Below are 22,497 nucleotides of genomic sequence, written 5' to 3' on the forward strand. Positions count from 1 at the left end.
ACCCAACCTAAGGTTAGGAAGGTAAATGGACACTTGGGCGGGAACACTAAGGATAATAGATACATGCCCAAGAACAAAAATGCTCATGGACCAAAACCTAAGAATTTAATGATAGAAAATCAAGTCTTGAGGTCAAGACTTGATAAAATGGAAAAGACCCTAAAGAGGATGGAAAATATCCTACAAGGGCAAAATGAGAAATACCTAGGGCTAGAAAAATCAAAGCCATCCAATGGTCATAGAGGGTTGGGATACAAACCAAAGGCTAAGAAGGATGTGCCCTCGTCCCATAGAGTTCCATATAGTTATGGAACAAACCCTAGGTCCAGTGGTCAAGCCAAGAATACTAGGGAAGTTATCCCTAAGAGTATTTTTGCGAAAAATGTGACTAAGACTTCTAAGAAGTCTAAGAAAGTCACTAACAAGGTCACAAGGGAGGCTATCCCTAGAGTTGACCTAGAAAATGTGACCAAGGCTTCTAAGAAGCCCAACAAGGTCACTAGGAAGGTATCTAGGGAAGTTATCCCTAGTGAGTACCTAGAGTATCCAAGGAGCACCAATAGGTGTTGGGTTCCTAGGAGCATTTTCTCTACCCCATAGATGGGTTAGAGAGTGTCAACTCCGATTAGAAGGGTAGTTAACCCAACTTTGAGGAAATTGACACTCAAGGAGCATTTTCAAAGTTTTTGTTAACCTTTGAAAATAAATTGGAATTATCGTTTACTCCTTGAAAGAGTAAAATGTGCCTAATGGTGGAAGAATTGATTTTAATCTTAAATGGCACATATTGGGAAATTCATAAGAACCACCAAGTTGGGATTTTGGTATGTTCTTCGGAAATTTAAGGCAATCCGGGCTTAAAGTTAAAAGTGCCACTCTTGTGGAAAAATGAAATATGCCAACATTTGAGGATATGCTTAATTTCGACTGGCAAAAATTAATCAAGGGAATTAGAAATGCCAATTTAGGCTTTGACATTTTCTTGAAGCACTTTAGGGCAATCTAGGTTTAAGTTGTAAGTTTGGCTAAGGTTTTAAGGATACTTAGATAGTTAATCTGGTATATTTTATTTATGCTAAATCTTGCCATGATTGTTTGCCCATCATATGCCATGACATCATGTCTATTTTTGCATTCATGTTTTATTATGAAAAATCCAAAAATATCATGTCATGTCATACATACATCATGTAGTTATAGGAATCTTTCTTTTGAAAGTTATTTTCTTTTGATGTATGCCATAACATTATCATGCATTAAGTTTAATTCCTTGTAATTAAGGACAAATGGCATTTAACAACACTTATTAACAAGTGACATCCTAGGTGGGTGTCTAATATCTCCAAAATGCCTAGATAGATATGCATGATCCCTAGATTAGGGCAAAACCAAAATCTACATCTCACAAAGACCTATAAGATGACTTGTATGTGTTTTTAGTACACATTAGATACAAGTGAGATGTTAGGATGATGAACAAAACTCAAGATGTTGATTTAGTGCATTCTTTTGAGTTTTAGGTTCATCAAAACACATAGTTATGTGTTTTCCCATCATTGGGAAAGCTAATGTACAAGTCATGTGCATTATGCCCAAGGAACATGATGGGATATTGGTTTTGAAAATATTTTTAAAATGCTTTTGGAAAACCTTGGTGAAGGATATCTTTTGATAGTAATCACCATTGAATAGTTAGACACAAACTTGAAGAAAGCACTAAAGTTTTTACAAGTTTTCAAGTTTGTATCAATCTTTGAAAATATGAAGTATTTTCATAGAAAACTATTTTTCCATGATTAAGTATGCCCTAAATAATGTCTACACGAAATTTCATGATTTTTGGATTTTTGTAGAATTTTCTAGGGGTCTCTGAAGTTGACTGAAATGGAATTTCAGCAACTATCAGAACTTTGATCGATCCATGGATCGATTGGAGTGCCTGAATCGATCAGTGGATCGATTCAGAAGGCAATTCTCGCGAGCAGAAGCTCGCTGGATCGATCAGCCGATCGATCCACACATCTTGAATCGATCAGTGGATCGATTCAAATAGGTTGAATCAATTGGAACCCAACTCCAATCGATCCAGGACGCTGATTTTGGCTGGGAAGGCCTGATTTCAGCATCTTTGAACCTTGTTTAGTCAATGTAACCATTCCAAACCCCTCAAAATATATTTGTATACATAAAAAGGGTGTTTTCGTGTTGAAAACAAGGATGGAATGGTTAAAGAAGACTTCATTGAAGTTTAGTTTGAGGTTTGTTTCAAAGTTTGAATATTTGAACCTCAAAACTTCAAAGTTTGGGTTTCCTAAAGGTTTAGGGATTCCAAGTCATTATTGGTGCAGTGACAGAAGTTACCACCATGTCTTTAGGGGGAGGGACTATTTAAAGACATGAAAATTATTTTTCATGAACCTTGGAAGGTGGTCAACCTTCCGTTAAGAACATGCTCAAGGTTGAGCGTTTGAACTTTAATGGGGAGTGGATATCCTCATTGTTCAAGTGGCTTCAAGTGGATAATGCTCAAGGATGGGCATTTGCCTACATTGGGGGAGAATGTAGAGTTAAGGTTAATGAAGGGTATGGGACATTCATTATCGTGTTGGTCACAACGAGTGAAGTTGTGAACAACGATAAGCAACTCTTCAGGGGGAGAGTTTTCAACAATGGGGCATTTGTTGAAGAGTGCCAAAAATTGAGGCATGGTTTGATGTGTGCCAATAGGGGGAGAATGAAAGGAGTAAGTTAGGCTTTCATTACCTAGAGGGAGTTTGCCCTCTTAGGGGGAGAATGAAGGGCTTAACTTATGTATTCATTACCTAGTGGCATGAAGAAGGTTTAGGCTATGGGATTAGCCTAACTTACATGTGGTATTGTAAGTGATAGTGTTGGTATTGTCAAACATCAAAAAGGGGGAGATTGTTGGTGCAACATCCCTCAGGTCAAGGTTGACCTGGTTGACCAAGCTTGAGTCTTGGTTTGGGTTTCGATGTTTGACAATGCAAGGTTGATTGAAGAAGAGTCAAGTAGGTCAAGGTTGACTGAATACTTGACTGAAAGTCCTGGTGAGTGAAACCAGGCAGAAGGAAGTCCTGGTGAGTGAAGCTAGGCAGGAGGAAAGTCCTAGTGAGTGAAGCTAGGCAATTGGGAAGTCCTAGTGAGTGAAGCTAGGCAGGAGGAAAATCCTGGTGAGTGAAGCCAGGTGAAAGACCTAGTGAGTGAAGCTAGGCAATTGGAAAAGTCCTGGTGAGTGAAGCCAGGCAAGAGAAATCCAGATGGGTCAAGGTTGACCAGACATCTGGTGAGAGTCCAAGTAGGTCAAAGGGATTGACCGGATACTTGGCACGAGGAAGAAAAGTCCAAGTAGGTCTTAGGGAGTGACCGGATACTTGGCAAGAAGAGAAAAGTCCAAGTGGGTCAAAGGGATTGACCAGACACTTGGTGAGAGAGTCCTAGCTGGTCAAGGGTGACCGGATGCTAGGTCTTATGTACCAACAAGTCATGGTTGACTAGATGTTGGTTTAGGGGGCTTTGGACTTGGTTTTGGGCAAAAACCAAGGTTTGGATTGATCCGTGGACAGGTTTGGATTGATCCGTGGATCGATCCAGCAGATCTGGATCGATTAGTGGATCGATCCAGAAGATTTGGATCGATCCGCCGATCGATCCGGTGAGTCCCCGCGAACAGAACCCCTCTGGATCGATCCGTGGATCGATTGGGACGCTGCTGCTTCGCACGATAAGCGCTGGATCGATCCGTGGATCGATCCAGGCATGTTTCCAGAGCACAGAGGCGCTCTTGATCGATCCGTGGATCGATCCAAAGCCTCCCCGATCGATTGGGAGCAATCCAATCGATTGGGATTCGACCGTTGGCGTCGTTTATAGCTGTTGGCGTGCGATTCCTTCGGCATCTCTTCACCGATTCAACTCAGATCTTCACCAGCTCCTCCACAGCTTTTCTCAAGCTCGAGATCGCCAGTTCTTGAAGGTTCTTGGAGGCTCTTCCAAGTCAAGAGGCGGATCAAAGCAAGAAGAAGAAACTAGGGTTAGGGTTTTTGTACTCATTGTAAGCTTGTAAGCTTGTATTTCTTGTATCCCTTCCCTCTCTTCTTGTATTGAGTCTTGTAGGGCTTCTCCGCCCTTGGTAGTTACCATAAAGGAGAGGTTTATTTAGTGGAGGGTGTGTGTGTTGGTGTAGATCCTTGGATTAGTCACCTCTTGTGAGGTGGATACCAAGTAAACCAACCGTGTTAGCGTTGTGTGATTGTTTCTTTGTATTTCCGCTGCACATCTTTGAAGAAACAAGCACCGCCGAGCACCGAGCGAACGCGACGAGCTATTCACCCCCCCTTCCCTCTAGCTACTTTTGGTCCTAACAGACGCGTATAAAAATCATGGCCAAACGGAAGAATTATGAGGCTACAATATGGTTAGAGGAAGAACGACATGCGAAAATAATAAGAAAAAGTCACGCCAAACGACGGAACATGCATTAATACTTATAAAAGCTTATAGAGGAGATTTCAAAAGATTGAGTTCTCAACCTCACCCTAAGTAGTCTAACACTTCGTCTGGCAGAGTGACGATAAGCTTATCCTGACTTATGACTTTGCTCGTCACAGCGGTCCGCAAGTGGCCCCCCTCGTGAAGCTGGCCGATCGTCCCTTTGATCGCCAAGTTAAATAGGCGAAGGGCTTAATCGGTGAACCTGTCATAGAACGCATTCGAACGGAGGTAGGCTTGCTTCATGGTTCAAACCTGCTCCCTTCGACGTCCTGGTAGATCTGCAATACCACGCGGGAGCCCTCCAACTCGTCCTTGGCGACGGCTAACACGGCATCCCGGGAGGTCACCTGGTCTCGGAGGGACTTCTCCTCGGTCGAGCGGCTGTTCCGCTCTACCACTAAAAAGTTCTCGCCCTCCTTAAGCTTCTAAGCAAGCTTCCGGGCCTCTTGGGTCTTCAACTCCATATCATTGATGGCCCGCTGCTTCCTGGCGGTGGTCGACTCTATCTTCTTATCGAAGGTGGCGACTTGTTTCTTGTATTGAGCCAACATCACCCCTGGTCGACAAACTTTTTCCGCTCGGCCTCCAGGAGCTTGTTACCTTTCTCCAGATCGACCTTCAGCTTCTCGACCTCGGAGAGGGATGACCCTTCGGAGGAAGAGGCGCCGCTCGAGACCTTGAGTTTCCTAAATTCATCCTCCAAATAAGTCAGCCTGTAGCACATGGCCAATCTCTCCACCCAGTACTATAGGTAAACAAAAGAAGGTTAGAGTCGAACGGAGGTAAGCCATGAATTTATAGAAAGAACTTACTCCGGTGGCCATTTGGGTATGGCTGTTAGCCAAGGCGCCTGGAGGAACCATCATCGCTCGAGCCCGGGCATCCTGCTAGACTTCGACGAGCTACCCCCGAATGAGAATCTGGTGCTCAGGGGTCCGGGATTGGGCGCTCGGCTCGTTGTAGTCCTCAGTTGACAGGTGGAGGATCGTCGTGATAGAGCGTCGACCGCTCAGAGCCAAGTAGGAGGAGGTCGCTGTGCCAGAAGCCGGTAGGATCCCGGACCGTTGAACTGCTACAGGCTTTGGTGGTGGCAAAATGAAGGCAACAGGTGATGCAGCCACGACACCTAGCGGCAGCTCGGCTAAGGAAGGCGCCCGGTCGGACGAGGAAGCCTCCACAGTTTCAAGGAGAGTGGCTGGAATCGAGGTTTCGACCCTCTCAACTAGTTACGCTCCCGAGGCAGTAGAACGCGGAGATGGCTTCGCTCGGCGCCTCTTGCGCCGGGTCAACGACACGTCGAAGGAGGTTGATCTAGAGTGTTCCTCAGCAGGAATGATTTGGCGCTACTACGTTTGAGGCTGGGAGCTCGGGGTAGCTCCCTTGTTCGGCGCATGGCTGGCCGCACCTTCGCCTACTTCTACGGGCATCCCCTCGCTCAGCCCGAGTGGGTCTTCACGAGAGCCAACTGGTTGTCGACCTCGGCTCGCCAGCCCTTCGGCAGCCACCACCTCGATTGCGGCGTCCGAAAGCTTCGCTTTGCCGGCCATCCATGCTCGCATCATGACTCCGGCTGCAAAAGAGAAAGAAAGATCAGTTAGCATCAAAGGGAAAGGCTGGTCGGCAGCCCGGTACGGATCAGACTCAGGCCAAAAATGTACAATACACCCTCTAGCAATAGCTTGTTAATGTGATATTTCTGATCGGCCAGCATGGAAGTCGCATGGAGATAGTCCGAGCGGCTCTTATATCCCTTCAGATCGGGCAGAGGCGCCAGTTCAAGTTGTCAACGGGTCGCGAACTCTGGTCGCTTGGGGAGGTGCATGAAAAAGAAGTATTCTTTTCAATATTTATTAGAGGTCGACATTTTGTCAAAGAAAACTAAGCCGACCCGAGACTGGAAGAGGAAGGCCCCGACTCGGATTGCTTAGGGTAATAGAAGTAATGAAACATTCGAGGAGTAAGAGGGATGTCGTGCAGCCGGAACAAGACAGTGACGCTGCACAGCAAACGGAAAGAGTTTGGTACGAGTTGGGGAAGGAAGATGCGAAAGTATTTACAAATGACGACAATATGACGACAATAAAGGATAGATGGGGAATCGCAGACGGGCGACAAAGTGATCTCTGAACAGATAGATAGTGTCGGTTGGAAGATTATTGGGTCGATCAGACGGAAAAGGTAAAACGATCTCGTGCCCAGGGGGAGTTCAAAGGTATTTCTCAGAGCCTCCGCGTCATCCGCATCGAACCGGGACTCCATGGCGGTGTACCAGAGTCCGAGAACGACAGCGGACGGTTGCGAAGAGCTCGCCATTACGATAGAAAGCAAAAACAGCGGAAGAAATGCAATCGAAATAGATAAAAGACCACCGAAAAGCCACCGGAACAAAGCAAAACAGAGGCAGAGGAGAGAGCTTACTGAAAAAGGAAGAGATCTCTAGGAGAGAAACGCAGGTGGTCGCCGGAGCGAAGTGGTCAGAGGAGCAGCGATCGCCGGAAACACAAAGGAAGACGCAAGTGCGGGCGAGAAGCTGACGTTGCGGGTTTATAAACGCTATACTCGGCCGACCGGAGCCGTCCGATCTAGGTCGTGAAAATCTATGCGAAGATCTAACTGTTGAATTTAAACCGCCAAACGTCGCCATCAATACCTGTCACATTAGGTGTGTGATGGCTGCGGGCGTGACACGTGGCAAGCTACCATGGGTCGGCAATTAAGGTTGGCATGGGAACTTGCTCCGCCTTAATGATAGGAGATTTGCACGCTTCTCGAGAAATCAGGGTGACGTCCGGCCAGCCTGCGTTCACCTGAGATAGATGTAAGAAAAAGCCTACAAGTGTAAGCCTTTGCTTGTCCGATCGGATCAAAGGAGCATGCTTATGACCGAGCGATCAACTTCAAAAGGACGATCGGCGAGGGTCAGGCCTAGCCTGATCAGCCCCCATAGAAAGGAAGGCCGATCGGGATGGAATCTGTTCACGCAATAGTCCAGTCAGTCGGACAATGACCTCCTTCGACTAGACTTGAAAGGGAGGTATGTGTGATGCGGTGATAAGTGTTGGGACCGATTATGTAGCTAGAGGGGGGGGGGGGGTGAATAGCTCAGCGCGATCCTCGTGCTCTTCGTTGCTTGTTTCTTCAATAATATGCAGCGGAAATACAAAGAAACAACACACACAATGCTAACTCAAGGATTTACTTGATATCCACCTCACAAGATGTGACTAGTCCAAGGATCCACACACTCACGCACCCTCCACTAGTAAAAACACTCCTTTATGGTAACTACCAAAGACGGAGAAGCCCTACAATACACTCAATACAACAAGAAAATAAGAGAAGACAAATACAATAAATCTCTTACAAGATATGCAAAGAAAACTCTAACCCTAGCTTCTTTCTCTTGTTGTAGTCACGCCTCTTGACTTGGATATCTCTCCAAGATCTTTCAAGAACTAGCGGTGAGAGTGGAAAACGCTGTGGAGAAGCTGCTGTGAAGATCGGGAGTGAACAGTGTGAGCTCTGCCGAGAGAACAGCTCACCAGCGGCTTTAATCGACACCAACGGTCGGATCCCAATCGATTGGATAACTCCCAATCGATTGGGGAGGCTTTGGATCGATCGGCTGATCGATCCAGAGCGTCTCTGTGCTCTCGGGAAATGCCTGGATCGATCGGCTGATCTATCCAGGGCTTATCGCGCAGAATCGCAACTCCCAATCGATCCACTGATCGATTGGGGGCTCTGGATCGATCGACCGATCGATCCAGAGCTGCTCCGTTCGCGTGACACTTCTTCCCAATCAATCCACTGATCAATTGGAAGAATGCTTGTCGTGGTGACTCGCCCAATCGATCAGCTGATCGATTGGGCATGAGCCAATCGATCGGCTGATCGATCCAGCTCATGGTTTTTGCCCAAAGCCAAGTCTAAAGTCCCCTAAACCAACATTCGGTCAACCATGACCTGTTGGTACAGCATGCCTAGCATCCGGCCATCCTTGACCTGCTAGGACTCCCTCACCAAGTGTCCAGTCAATCCTTTTGACTCACTTGGACTTATCTTCACCAGATGTCCGATAAACCTTGATCCACCTGAATTTCCTGTGACAAGTATCCTGTCAATACCTTTGACCTACTTGAACTTCCCAACACCAGATGTCCGATCATCATTGATCCATATGGATTTTCCTTGCCTGGCTTCACTCACTAGGACTTCCCTTCTGCCTACCTTCACTCACTAGGGCTTCACTCACTAGGACTTCATGTCTGCCTGGCTTCACTCACCAGGACTTTCACCTGACTTCACTCACCAGAATTTTTCTTCTGCCTAGCTTCACTCACTAGGACTTTCACCTGACTTCACTCACCAGGATTTTTCTTCTACCTAGCTTCACTCACTAGGACTTTCACTTGGCTTCACTCACCAAGATTTTTCTTCTGTCTAGCTTCACTCACTAGGACTTTCACCTGGCTTCACTCACCAGGATTTCTCTTCTGCCTAGCTTCACTCACTAGGAGTTTCACCTGGCTTTACTCACCAGGATTTTTCTTCTGTCTAGCTTCACTCACTAGGAGTTTCACCTGGTTTCACTCACCAGGATTTTTCTTCTGCCTAGCTTCACTCGCTAGGACTTTCACCTGGCTTCACTCACCAGGATTTCTCTTCTGCCAGACTTCAGTCACCAGGACTTTCACCTAGCTTCACTCACTAGGATTTTCCAGTCAAGTATCCAGTCAACCTTGACCTACTTGACTCTCCTTCACAATCTCCCCACATGAACAATTGCACCTGTAATCTTCATGTGTTGTCTATATGTATTGTCAAACATCGAAATCCAAACATCAAGACTCGAGCTTGACTCAATTCAAGCTCAGTCAACTTGGTCAACCTTGACCTGGGGAATATTGCACCAACAATAAGGAGGGGCCCATCTTGGGAAAGGTCATCGTCACAATAAAGGTCAAAGTCAAGGCGGTCAACACCCCCTATCACAGGCCGAGCAAGCGAGTGGTTCGCCCGACTGAGATATGAAAGGTCCGATCTGACATCATCACTAGCTCGGCCGCCAGTTGAGCTAAGACGCTCAAGATAGGAATGAACGGCAGGTGTCTACAGAAGCAAGCCAAGCGGCTACCCCGCTCGACCTTACATCAATACTCAGATTAGTAGAGTGGAGTCATAGCCGAGCAGACCACGCATAAACAACGCTAACTCAGTCGAGCGGCTACCTGCTCGGCCAAGGTGCACGCATAGCAACTAGACAGTGGAAGTATTGGCCGAGCGACTACCTCGCTCGGCCAAGTAGTAGATTCATCAGTCAGACAATGAAGATTCAAGCCGAGCAGTCATCCCACTCGACCCATCAACTGACGACATTAGGGCAGGGAACTCTTAGCCGAGCGACCATCCCGTTTGGCTGAGCAACATACACCGCGGGATATCCTTCAACATCCTTTTGGGAGTTAGTGTCGCCGACGGGTGGCATGGTTAGGCAGAAAATCGTACGGCGGAAACTTCCACTGTCATTTCAGAGATATGCTCGACCCGTTAAGATACTGTGTCAGAGACATTTTATTGACATATCTCTTCAGGGAAAGCTTGGGATTGCGTGATCACTTTAAGAAGCGTGCACACACGCTACAGGAGCCCTATATAAAGGGGGTCCAGGCATCGGCGGAGGTATGCTTCTCTCGCGATCTCTACAGTTGCGCTACAGTTCTCTTACTTCTTGCTTCACCAGAGACTGACTTGAGTGTCGGAGGATTATCGCCGAGATCCCTTCCTTAGCTCGGCACTGACGCTGTTTGTGTTGCAGGTAGGAGCAAAGTTCCTCGGAGGTCAACAAAAGTGTCACATCCCCTGCATTCATCTCCCTGACTTTTGGACAGGATCAATATTAATATTTAGATTCGAGTTCGAAAAATAAGCTTGTCAATTTAAATAACTTGAACTCGAGCCTAATTTAAAATAAAATTTGAGTGATTCGAATGGTTCAAATCTTCAATAAGCCCATTCGAATTATAATTACTTAAATTTGAATTAGGTTGGAATTATTCACCTTAATATATTTAAACTAAAATTATCTTAAAATAATTAAAATTTCATTCGAATTGGCTCGTGAACCAAAAGCATAGTATAGATTCAAATTCAGCTTAAAAAATATTCGAATTTAGCTCGGAAAGTTCGAAAAATTCACTAACCGACTCGATTCATTTGCACCAGGCAGGCCTCCTAAACTTCTCCCTCTCTCCAAGTTTAGGCTGTTTAGCATTCTACCAGAGAAGCATGGCCAATGCTGGCACGGTCCCCGCCCTCCCCTTCGTTAAATACCTCCCTCCTCCGCTTCCGCCTCTCTTGGAGCCCTTGAGCGTTCATCCTCCGCTTGGTTCCGCACCAGACGCGAAGCATTTCCCCGGTTATTGTCTCTTCATGGCGGTGAGTCCATTTCTTTCCCCAATTGAGCGTGTGATTTCCTCATTTGTGTTTCCTGGGAAGTGTTCGTGCTTTAATCGCTGCAAGATCGTCCTTTTGGCTTTTTGATTCCGTCGCTTCTGGTTTTCGGCCGCTAAAAGTTGATTTTCGATTGCTTCGAGATCGATTTTCGTTCGTGATGCCGTATGCTTCTGCCGTTTGGGGTTCTTATTTTCACTGATACAAGATGTGTTTTGTGATCCATGATTCCGCCATTTGGCATGTTGATCGGATTGCTTTCTGATAAAGTTTACACTTTTCTTTTTAGGGTTCGGTTTGCATTCTCTGTGTTTTAGTTTTCCCCTTTGTTCTATAATCTTTGACATTTCTCAACTTAAGCTGCAAATTTCTATTGCATTGCTTAGAATCAATTTCTGAAAGAAAACAATCTAATTCCAAAAGGAAAGTGAATTCTCAAGAACTACGGTCTCACATATTGTTTTTGGATCGATTGAATCAGGATTTCGGTTTCTTAGAAAAAATAAGTAAATTCACTCTGCGTACCTACAAATAAATAAATAAATAATCTAGCAAAACACAAGAAGGGTTGGTACAGAAATGCTATAACTCTTTGTGAGATCGGGGACTAAAATTTTCGACAACCAGAATTTGAGTTCCAAAACTTCTATGTTTCCTCATGAATGAATTCATTGTTACTATGGAATTGGAATTCCATTTTTTATGTGTCCTAAGATTTTAGTTTGCAACATAATATCCTGTGTATTCCTTGAGTAGCATTTGCAATATTTATGATATGAGCATCTAGGTGGCAGTAATTGGTTCGCATTAGCTTGTACATATGTACGTTTATGATCAACTTCCATTTTTTACGACATAGGCATCAGGAGTTGCCTGAGAGAACTTGCATTTATGTTTTTGGGGTTGAAATCAAATAATAAATTCCCTTGGTTAGAAAATATTGTGTATACTTTTGTGTTATGTCTATGAGAGATAATCTTATGGTGTCATTGGGCCATATAGTGATTTGCCTATATTTTCATGCAAAGCATGTGGTAAAACATTGGAATTAGTTTGTTAATTTGTTTAATTAGCATGGTATTTTGTTCTTTGTTTTTCAGTTTCTCATGGTATGTATCCACTTATAAAAATTCCTCTAATGATGTTTTAATCTTACAGAATAGAACTAATCTAATAGTTGAAATAGGTTTTACCGATTCTAGATCATGTTCCCCAGTTATTAACTGTTGTTTTCTTCTGTTCTTTATTTCGCAGCAGGGGGCCATGTGCCACGCTTTGGTGATTGGAACCAAAATGCTGCCTACACAACAAACTTTGATACGGCACGCAAGGAGAAAGCTTCTGGTACTACCATTCTCAGTCCATATGATCCAGAGCGAATGATAGAGCTCCACAAACCTGGAGACCTGGCTGTAGAGCCTCAATATCCAAAAGAAGGCCAGCACAGGGACAAACATAGGGAGTTTGGTGGGCGGAATCACGAGCTAAAAGCAAATGATGACAGGGAGGAAAAGAAATGCAAAGGTAGAAAACAACGAGACCATAGGAGTGTAGGTGAAGCTGGATACTCACCTTCTCAGTCCCCCGTCGTGCAGAGAAGAAAAGTAACTGCTCAACAAGGAGGAACTGTAAGAACAATTTTCTTTCTCAAGTATCGCAAAGCAGAGAACAACTAAGCTAAAGTATTCGGTTTCATATGTCGAAGTTAAATCATGATAGTTTCATTTAGAATTTGCTTTCGCTGTTGCTTTCTCATAAGATTATGTTGCTACAAAGAACTTGACATTATATTTATGGCAAAGTCAAGAATGGAACCATAAGAAAGGCGAAGAACCTATTCGCAAGGAAGCTAGGAATTACGTAAGAGAATAACAAAGCAAGAAAGTAATGATTTATGGTGTGCTCAAATCTCAGTCACATATGAGGCCTCTGCACTCAGCAAACACAAGCCAGAATGCGAGCTTTCTGTTCGTTTGAAGTGACCTTATTAGTTTGATCGAGAAAGACTTATCTCGATTGAGGTGGATCCAATTCATCCGAAGTTGAACTATTTTCTAACTATTTATAACTGCCCTCCTAGCCATATCTCCAACCTATAATTGTCTTATTGGTCATCGTGCCAATTGATTGTTACTAACTCTAATTATGTATCTTTATTCCTCATGTCATCCATCTTGCGGTTTCTATTAATAAGCAATTGTTCCAATATCGATCATTGTCGAAGAACTTTATAATTTTTTCTGTTCTTATTTTGACAGGGTCGCCAAAGAGCCACCGCATTACCAAAATTCGGAGAATGGGATGCAGCAGATCCTAATTTGGCCGCTGGATACACTGTCATCTTCAACAAAGTTAAAGAAGACAAGAAGGCGGCAGCTGCAAGTACCATTCCGGCATTTACTCCTCAACCTGTGTTTCCGCCGAGCCACAGGTCTTACCACCAGAAAGATCATTCCTTTTGGAGTTGGGTAAGTTCTAAATTGTGCTGAAATTTTGTTTGTGATGTCATTGAACTATAATTTGTCATTTTACCAACAAAAAAAGCTTTGATCTTAACTTTGAAGCATCTCAAGTAGAACACTTTGAAACCCTATTGTGGCTCTAAATCATCGTAACCCGATTTGCAAATCAGCTTGCAGTGCATTATGTTTCATTTTTCATAGTGCCAACGGAGTTTGCAAATCAGCTTCACATTGCCTGGTTTTCAGAAATTCTAAGTCGAACTTTTTAATTTGCATTGTGACAAATCTCATATTTAGCTTTGGATCAAACACTTCAAGTTTCAAATATGTATCTTTTCCTCCTAAGTTTTGTTGCTAGCTGATTCGTAAATTTGCTTATGGTACCTTTTAGCTGAACAAACAAACTCAGTTAGACAAATGCTATCAAATTTACAGAGGTCGTGTCGAATTCTTGCCTTTTTTTTTTTAACTTCTCATTGGTTTCGCAGATGTTTCCATGCCTACATTCAAGCCTCGGAAACAGATCAAATGAATTCCCAAATAAGGCAGTCTCTCATCCAATGTGAATGTTCCCGCAGAAAGATTTCTTGCTACGAATGGAACTCCCAGAAGGACGAAAACATTAGAAAGATTTCTTGCTATGTATGTATTACAATCCATTCAACCAAGCTACTGGTTGATGCATTTGTTCGATATGTTCAATATGTTACTACTATATTTGGGGGTCGAATGCTTTGAGAGGCTCAAAACAGATGAAAGATCTTACCAAAATTTCAATGTAATCTTTGTATTTGGGTTGTACTTTGTTCATTTAGTAAAAGTTATTGCTGGTGCCTTGAGGTTGTGCCCATGCTACACCATTCGATACACACAGAGATGAAACAAAGAGTATGGTTGCGTTGAGATCGTGCTTGAGAGTCATGCGAGCGTTTCTTAATTTCTCCGAGTGGTGTGGAAAATTTTCGAAGAACTAAATTGGTTATTTTGTAAGTAAGTATACATTGGATATCTAATACATTGTTCTCGGGGTCATGGTATTATGGTAGGATATTCAGGTTATTATTCAGATATCCACGGTTCGTATCCCAACTACGATGTATTTGTAGGAATTTTTTCTCCAAATAAGAGGTGTAACCAAAGGATGCTAGATTTCTGGATTGATTATCGCGTGTGCTTTCTGATTTATTCTAATGATCGGTAGAAAAATTTCGTAAAATCGGATCGGTCATTCAGATATTGTCAATGAGAGTAACTGGGATTTAAAAATTTGGGTACGATAATGCTAAGAAATTATTCTAACCATTAATACAAGGAAAGAAATAAAACAAATTAAAGCTGAATTTTTAATTTATACGTAATTAAAGAAAAGAAATTAAAAATTTTTAAAAATAGAAAATATTCAAGATTGATGAGTCATCTATAATAAATGAAAGGTTTGTTTATTATTATTTGTTAATTAATATATTCTATTTTATAATAAATAAAGAGTAATTATAATCCTTATTAAATTAGTTTATTTTTTATTTAGAATATTTATTTTTATATTAAGTTTTTCATTTTAATTAATTTTAAATTAATACAATTTTTAATTTGACTTCTTTGCAAAGTTATTTCCTTAGTTGCTATATCAATTACATTCCTAATTTTTTTTAGGATATATGAACATAGCGTGATTTTGAGAATATTAGAGGCTAAACTGTAAATTAGGAACTTGTTGGAGTAAAATGGGAAAAAGTGTTTCTCCCTAATATGATATATAGTAAGTACATCTCGCCATAGCTTTGCCCGCACTGGCTTTGGTTTACTTGGGAGGACGAGATATCCAACCGAGGCGGAATGAGGAGATTAGAGGGCAAGGTCGCGATCGTCACGGCCTCCACCCAAGGGATCGGCTTCGCCATCGCCGAGCGCCTGGGCCTCGAGGGCGCCGCCGTCGTCGTCTCCTCCCGGAAGCAGGTCCGCTTCGCCCCAAGTTGTACGGCTTCAATTTCTTTGTATTTGGTAATTTATTGTTTAGCAATCGATCGGCGTTTCCTCGTTTGGGAGAACAGAATAACGTCGATGAGGCGGTGGAGAAGCTTCGGTCGAAGGGAATCGAGGTGATAGGGGCAGTCTGTCATGTGTCGAATCCGCAGCACCGGAAGGATCTCGTGGAGAAGACCGTTCAGGTGAGCGCTTTTTTGCTTGAGTAGAGAGTGATGTTCCTGTTGAGATCTGATTTGGGGTCGATATCCTGCGAAAGGAAATACCCTCTTTTTTTTTTTTTCCTTTTTTGGATTCTGTGAGGATTTTGGTTTGTGAATAAGGCGAATTCGACTTTTGGATTTTGGTATGCAATGCTTAATGAGTGTTCCTGCATCTCCTTGCTGGTGAATTCTGATTGAGATATCTCAAACTAGTTCATGGTGATCAAACCGGTCTTAAGGGATCTGATCATGGGGTTTGCTGTCTCAAGCGATCTAACTAGATTGGATTTTTTTTCCATTTTCCTGATTTCCACCTTCAACCAAACTGGATTGGCCTCTGATTCTTAGTTAAAATGGTTGAACCCTAGTACAGAAGATTAATAGAAAGCTTCAGTTGCAACAAAGGTAGTAAATTGAGATAAAGTAGAGAAGAAACTTGATCACCGTTGTGGTGTTGTATTAATTCTCCCAGAACCTTGTTAGACAACATTCCAGTTAATAGAAACTAGTAGTGGAATTGAAACTTTAATTGCCAGTTTTTCCTTGCTCATGGTACACGAGAGGATAAAACTATATCTGCATCGATAGCCTGATCCTTTAAATTTGATCACTTGACTGGCAACAAGCAATAACCACCTTATGGTCTAGCCACCTTCAAAAACTGACTTGGCCTGCTACAGAAACCATTGAGTTAGTAGCTGGTCTGCATCCCTAATTGACGACTTATTTCCATTTGTTGTGATGCAGAACTTTTTGATTGCCACTTCTCATTCTTCCTCATTTACTTGAACTGACTTTGATGTAAGATACTAATCAAGACATACCATCATGATGAAGCTGAATCTTCAAATAAACTAAAGAGGTTACAGAACATATTTAGATTGCACCACAAGAGAATGTCTCTTTCCTGATTGAATCAATGATGTATCTAGTTGACCTCCTGCAGGTTTAAGCAACAAACTCAGACTGAAACTTTTTTTTTGCTTTGTTGATCCATTGTATTAAGTTAAAATTTAGTACACCTATTTTTCTTATGTATCCCCCATAGAGGATGCAGAAAAAGAAGATTCTGAGATTTCAATGCTGGTTCAGTTGTAACCATTTTACAAAAAAGATATCATTAATTCATTTTTTGTCTATCCTGTTAAGAGTCGATGGGAATGAAGACATGCATTAAATTGCATACTTGAACGGAACACTTGGATTTGAGTGACCAAATGACTACAATGTCAATTCCTTGACTTGTGTTAATATAATAGTTTGGAGAATGTTGAAGTTTTGTTTATTATCCCTTTCTTCTGTAAGTCTTCTGCTCAGGGACTTTCCGTCATCTTGTATGACATTAGTATTTGACACAGATCTGACAGATGTTATCTCTGATACTCTTGTAGAAATATGGTCACATAGATATAGTCGTGTCAAATGCTGCTGCTAATCCATCAGTTGATGGGATACTGTATACCAAAGAGTCAACTCTCGATAAGCTTTGGGACATCAATGTGAAATCTTCCATCCTTATCCTCCAGGTAGTTTGCATCTTGTTCTTGCTTCACTGTCTTGTTTGCGTATATTAACTTTGTTCCTCTTTCAGGCTGCCGCATCTTACTTGCAGAAAGGATCTTCTGTTATCCTTATATCGTCAATTGCAGGTTACCACCCGCAGGCTTCCATGGCCATGTATGGTGTTACAAAGACTGCCCTTCTTGGACTCACTAAGGCACTTCTCTCTTTCTTATTGTTGTATCATATGGATCATATTCCTTAGAATATCATGGTGCATCGATACGACATTTCATAGATTAGACAATTTTACATTACCAGTCTTGCATTAAAGTGAATTTCGACATTTCTATTCTACATGTAGCTGAAAATAGCAATAGACATTGTTAGATTTAGTAGTAGTAGTTTGTGATACATCATATGACAGTCGTCTAAATTTCTTGTAGGCCCTTGCTTCCGAAATGAGCCCGGATACCCGTGTCAACTGTATAGCTCCTGGATTCGTCCCTACGCATTTTGCTAATTTCATTACAAATAATGACGCTATGGTGAGCATTCTCTTCTTTTGTTCAAGGGCACTAGTGATTCCTACTAGTCATTTATCATGCACCCCCGAAGTCTATTCAATGTATTTTGCTTTAGATCGAGGTCACTGTTGGTAGGGCGACATATATAAGGTAGGCATAAAAGAGAGGGGTTGTGCATCTCACCGGTTCAAATGTAGCCTCTGCAAGAGGGACAAAGAGAAAGTGAGATGTCTCAGGTGCGATGGGGAGGTTTAGAAATGACAATGAAAGTAATACATGTTGCCTTCTTTGCGTCGTCATCCCTTTAGCTGAACACACCAAGTGGTATGCCGAAGGAACAAAATGTCGATGCACTTGAATATATAGTACAAATACATGAAATATTTTTCCCTAATGACTTCAGCCTCGGGATCAAGTAGTTTCATACTCCAAAGTTTTCTCACACCATTCTTTTCATCTCTCATCTTTTGCATAGATGACCAGCAGGTTCCTTTTGCTTAAATGCAGAGAAAAACTATCGAGGATCAAACTTTGCTGAAGAGGCTCGGAACTACAGAAGACATGGCTTCCGTTGCCGCCTTCCTTGCTTCGGATGACTCATCCTACATCACCGGAGAAACACTTGTGGTCGCGGGAGGAATGCCTTCCAGACTATAATCCCTCCCCCAATTCTATGAAACCCTTGTGATGGCGATTCACTGGTAGATAACTTTACATTTACTGAATCAACCATTTCCAAAGTCTACGAAGTTACTGAGGCCTCATTTCATTTGATTTGTAGAACTAAAAAAATTTAGACTTATTTAGGCTATTGAAGCTAGATGAATTGTGTTTATGGTTGTTTTCAGTAAATGATAAAAATATGAAATAAATGATTATGCAAGGGCTTTTTCTTTTCTATGATAATTATTGATAAATTTATTAAGCATTTTGCCTTCCTTTTCAAAAATTTGGCCAAAACATTTTTAAAAGGCCTTTAATTTTGAGTTTTTTTTTTGTTACTTAGTTCTCTTCATTAAAAAGGCCTCTAATTTTGGTTATTTATATAGAACAGGGCCGTGGAGGTGCCCTGTGACCACCAAATCTAGGAGGTGGCTCAACTGGTCAAATTAGAGGGGCGTCTGAGACGAGTATAATTATCTTTTTACTCCAATGATTCAGTATAGAAATTTATAGTGGCATCGATTTACTGATTATAAAAAATAATCTTCGATAAGATTCTAAATCTATTCGTGGATTATTTTATCGTCCATCTAAACTCTGAGACAACAAAGTTTCCATCTTCTCTCACAAAAACCTTAGCCGGTAAGCACGAACTCAAAAACAACAACCAACAATCAGTCAGGAACCCTGCACCGACAAATTGGCAGCCGCGAACCCCACAAGAGCCTGCAGAATAGCTGCGAATTGCAACTGTCGCGGCCGCAAATTGCAGATTCCGCGAGCTCATGGCTAAGCCGCAAACCACTTGCAGTCTAACTGCAATAAAAGAAACAAATATGAACACAACTCATCAACCATTTCTTGACTCTAAAAAAGATCCAACTCAACTCATCTTCCTTCAAATATGAACACAAGAAGCGAACAAAGCCTACAACCACATTTTTAATTAACAAGAACAAGTCAAACACTCTACAAGCAAGTTGAAGATTAAGACCATGTGGAATTATTGATGCAACTAGATTAATACCATCTAAATCACAATCTCAAATATTCTTAATCACACAACTTTCCAACCCACTCAATTTGAGAGCCCTAGAAGGCAAAGGCAAGAAAAAAGAAGGAAAAAAGAGATGAAAAATACCTTCACCAGCATGTTTTCAACACCCACTAGATCTCGTTGTTGTGGATCTGCAAAAGCCAAAGCAGACGAATCGAACCGTCAAATACGTGCTTCAAACAAGATCAATGAAGTCGATAATTTGGTCCAACCACTGCATCAACTTTCCTTCACAAATTGGGAAGGTGAGACTTGCACAACACCTAAAGTTGATATGGCCACAATGAATGCATCACAAGTTGAGGGTTGCTTTCTGTGGCTGGAAAGGGGGATAGAAAGAACTTGCAATGCATGTGTTCACATGGTTAACATTAAACATCCCGCGACCCAAATTAATAGACATCATACGAAAGGTTACAAAATAATCGAGATCAATTACAATAACATTTATGCAAGAATAATTTAGCCAAAACAATGAGATTCCCAAATTTGAGTAAAATCGTTCGGTAGGCAATAATAACATTAATGCTGCAAGCATTTGAGACAAAGCAAAAGCAAAGCAAATGACTTCTACTTAGAATGGGGAAAGAAACCAGACAAAAATTGCTAGAGAACAAGGGGAAGTTGAAGAACAGTGGCATCAGCTAGATTAAATGTTAACCGTGTCGGGCAAGCATATTGTGGCCGATCAATGCCAACACCAAATGACAAAAGAGAAAGAGCCAAATCATGCTTGAGAGTTTAAAAATGCATAATGTCACAAGAGGCGAATAGATCCCGCCAACGTCAAAAGTAAAGTGGATTTCAGCAGCCTTAATTTAAATCAAAGTTATATAATGCAAATTGTCTATAGGAGTTGAATTTGTCTACCACAATAACATTCAACAACATACAGAAATGACTGCCTACTAACTTACAAAACTGTAAGAACATAATAAAGAAACTAAAAGCTGGATACCTTGAGTAAGAACATAATGTTAATAACATAACAGTCGTTTCAGGAAAAGTTGGTTCAGAAATCTAACAAATAAGCATAAATTTGGTAAAAGGAAAAACAGATCATCAACAGGAGAAAGAAAACCTGTAGGTAGCTGAATTCCAAGAGCATAAACATGGAGGTGAGTGGCTTAATAGCCGCAAAGACCAGTAACTTGAATATGTAAACAACATTAAGCTGTGCAAACTGCCTTGTAGTTAGAAAACCTCACTTTAGCACAATGCCAATGCAAGCACAAAGAACATCACAACAAAGATTAAACAAGAAAAGAATGAAGATACAGATCCGTGCACTCTGTAGATCTGTTTACACTCAAGTGGGATTGAAATCAACAATGGTAAAGGGAGATTACCCATAAACTTTGATCAGGATAAAACCTTGTAGCTTCCCATGAAATTCTTATCAATAGGTCCTGTTAGAGAGGCAGGCATCAAATAAGGAATAAAAGGTTGAAATTTTGGATAAGAACAATTTAAGCTTGATACTTCTTTAGTTTCTATATCCATTTTGACAAATTGGGTAGAGAACTGTTCGTGCATTGAACAAAAGGCAAAAGAGTAACAAACTAAGAGAAACCTCAAATATGTTCTTACACAATTTGATCCATGAATTATACTCATCGTCATATAGCTTTCAAAACTTAAATTCAACCCCGTACATGTAGATCGAAGTATAAAAAGACAGGGTTCGAATGTTTTCGTGGGGAGAAATCAGAAGAACTCAGGAGAGAAGGGAAAAACCAGTTTTTTTTTTTTTCTGAATTTGTTCTCTTCTCTCGGCCGAGAGAACGCTCATCAGAGGCGGAGAACCGTGTCCTGGATATCATCATCTGGATACGGAAGGTTAAGATCAAATGGCAGTGGCTGCGGCCAGGAAGATATGATCATGTCGTCGTCGTCATCGACGACGGAAGAAGAGGATCCGCAGTCACTGTGGCAGTCACCGTCGCCGTTTAGAGGACGCGGGGGCGCCGGGGGGTTGGCCTGCCGCCTTTGCTCTGGCTGCCGCAGACGGATCGGCACAGAAGAAGACGGCAGCCTCGGACCGCTGGACGACTCCACGGTGCTGCTGTGGCTGCTAGAAACCGGCCGCTGAGATGGCTGTGACGGGTGCTGCAAGGAGAAATGAGCGGAAGCCGCGGCGGCGACGGAAGGATGAGTTGGTAAGGACGATGGCTGCAATGGGAAATTAGTCTTGGCCTTAGGTCCTCGGAGGGCGACAGCCGCCGCGTCGTAGGCGCGTGCGGCGTCCTCGGCGGAGTCGAAGGTGCCGAGCCAGATCCGCGTCTTCTTCCACGGGTCACGGATCTCCGCCGCGAAACGCCCCCAGGGCCGCTTCCGAACGCCACGGAACCGCATCTCCGCCGCCGCCGCCAAAGCAGTTGCCTCCGCCGCCGCCGTCAGCTTCGAGGACTGCGCACGGCCCTTCCTCATCGCCAGCACCACAATCGTAGAAAACAAAACCGATACAAAAGGGGGAGAAAAAAACTATTCTTATCCTCTCCGATTTCAGATGCTTAGGAACCGATAATCCCCGCAAGAAGGGATGTGCAGTAGATGACACACGCTCAGCGGTCAGAAGGCGAGTCTGGAACGAATCATCACCATCTTCTCCGGCGAGAACTCGAACGACCACCGTCTCGGCGTCGTCGTCTCTTCGCCGGTCCTTCTCTTTTATCGACTGCGGTGATAGCACATTTTGCGCAGCATGAAATGACGAAAATACCCCTCAATTATTTATTTTTCTGGAAAAAAATGAAGAAAAAAAACTTGTATGTCGTTGGCGCCACATCCTCATACGTGACCCGTTCCGTACCTTTTCTTTAATTCGTCCTAACGCGGGGCCTGTTTCCCCGGGTCGGGTTCGGAAAACCGAGTGCGATCAGACCGGTTTGGACAAGACCGAAGCGCTTCTTCGTTTTTTCCTTTCCTCCCTAAAAGAAATTATTTTTAAAAAAAAGTTATGGGAAATCGTGTAATTTATTATGGCAAGTTGCGGTCGAAGCTGGCGTGGGCCGTGTCCGGCCAGACCGGACCGAGCTGGACCGGCCAATCAAGTCTCGTTTTTTTTATGGCAATAAATAAAGTTTTTGGATAAATTAAAAAATTAATTTAGTGGGACGGGTTTCTGGTGAGAGGAG

At 42.7% G+C, this 22,497-nt stretch overlaps 3 protein-coding genes across 3 annotated transcripts; 2 read left to right on the top strand and 1 right to left on the bottom strand.

Moving 5' to 3' along the window:
- Positions 1 to 5,903: 5,903 nt before the first annotated feature.
- On the top strand, positions 5,904 to 14,251 carry LOC122029281 (RPM1-interacting protein 4-like). Its single transcript, XM_042588215.1, has 5 exons — positions 5,904 to 6,105; positions 12,066 to 12,074; positions 12,220 to 12,593; positions 13,224 to 13,433; positions 13,916 to 14,251. Exons 1-5 carry the CDS (start codon positions 5,904 to 5,906, stop codon positions 13,991 to 13,993), a joined length of 873 nt encoding a protein of 290 aa, XP_042444149.1. The 3' UTR covers positions 13,994 to 14,251.
- A 965-nt stretch (positions 14,252 to 15,216) lies between these two features.
- Positions 15,217 to 18,538, top strand: LOC122029344 (short-chain dehydrogenase/reductase SDRA-like). Its single transcript, XM_042588290.1, has 6 exons — positions 15,217 to 15,383; positions 15,479 to 15,595; positions 17,005 to 17,139; positions 17,205 to 17,330; positions 17,560 to 17,661; positions 18,148 to 18,538. Exons 1-6 carry the CDS (start codon positions 15,264 to 15,266, stop codon positions 18,295 to 18,297), a joined length of 750 nt encoding a protein of 249 aa, XP_042444224.1. The 5' UTR covers positions 15,217 to 15,263; the 3' UTR covers positions 18,298 to 18,538.
- Positions 18,539 to 20,877: 2,339 nt separating this feature from the next.
- On the bottom strand, positions 20,878 to 22,027 carry LOC122029345 (ethylene-responsive transcription factor 3-like). The gene has a single exon (XM_042588291.1). The coding sequence runs from the start codon at positions 21,788 to 21,790 to the stop codon at positions 21,152 to 21,154; it is 639 nt and encodes a 212-aa protein (XP_042444225.1). The 5' UTR covers positions 21,791 to 22,027; the 3' UTR covers positions 20,878 to 21,151.
- Positions 22,028 to 22,497: the final 470 nt, after the last annotated feature.

This window comes from Zingiber officinale, chromosome 10B, assembly GCF_018446385.1.
Source record: "Zingiber officinale cultivar Zhangliang chromosome 10B, Zo_v1.1, whole genome shotgun sequence".
Taxonomy (NCBI): Eukaryota; Viridiplantae; Streptophyta; class Magnoliopsida; order Zingiberales; family Zingiberaceae; genus Zingiber; species Zingiber officinale.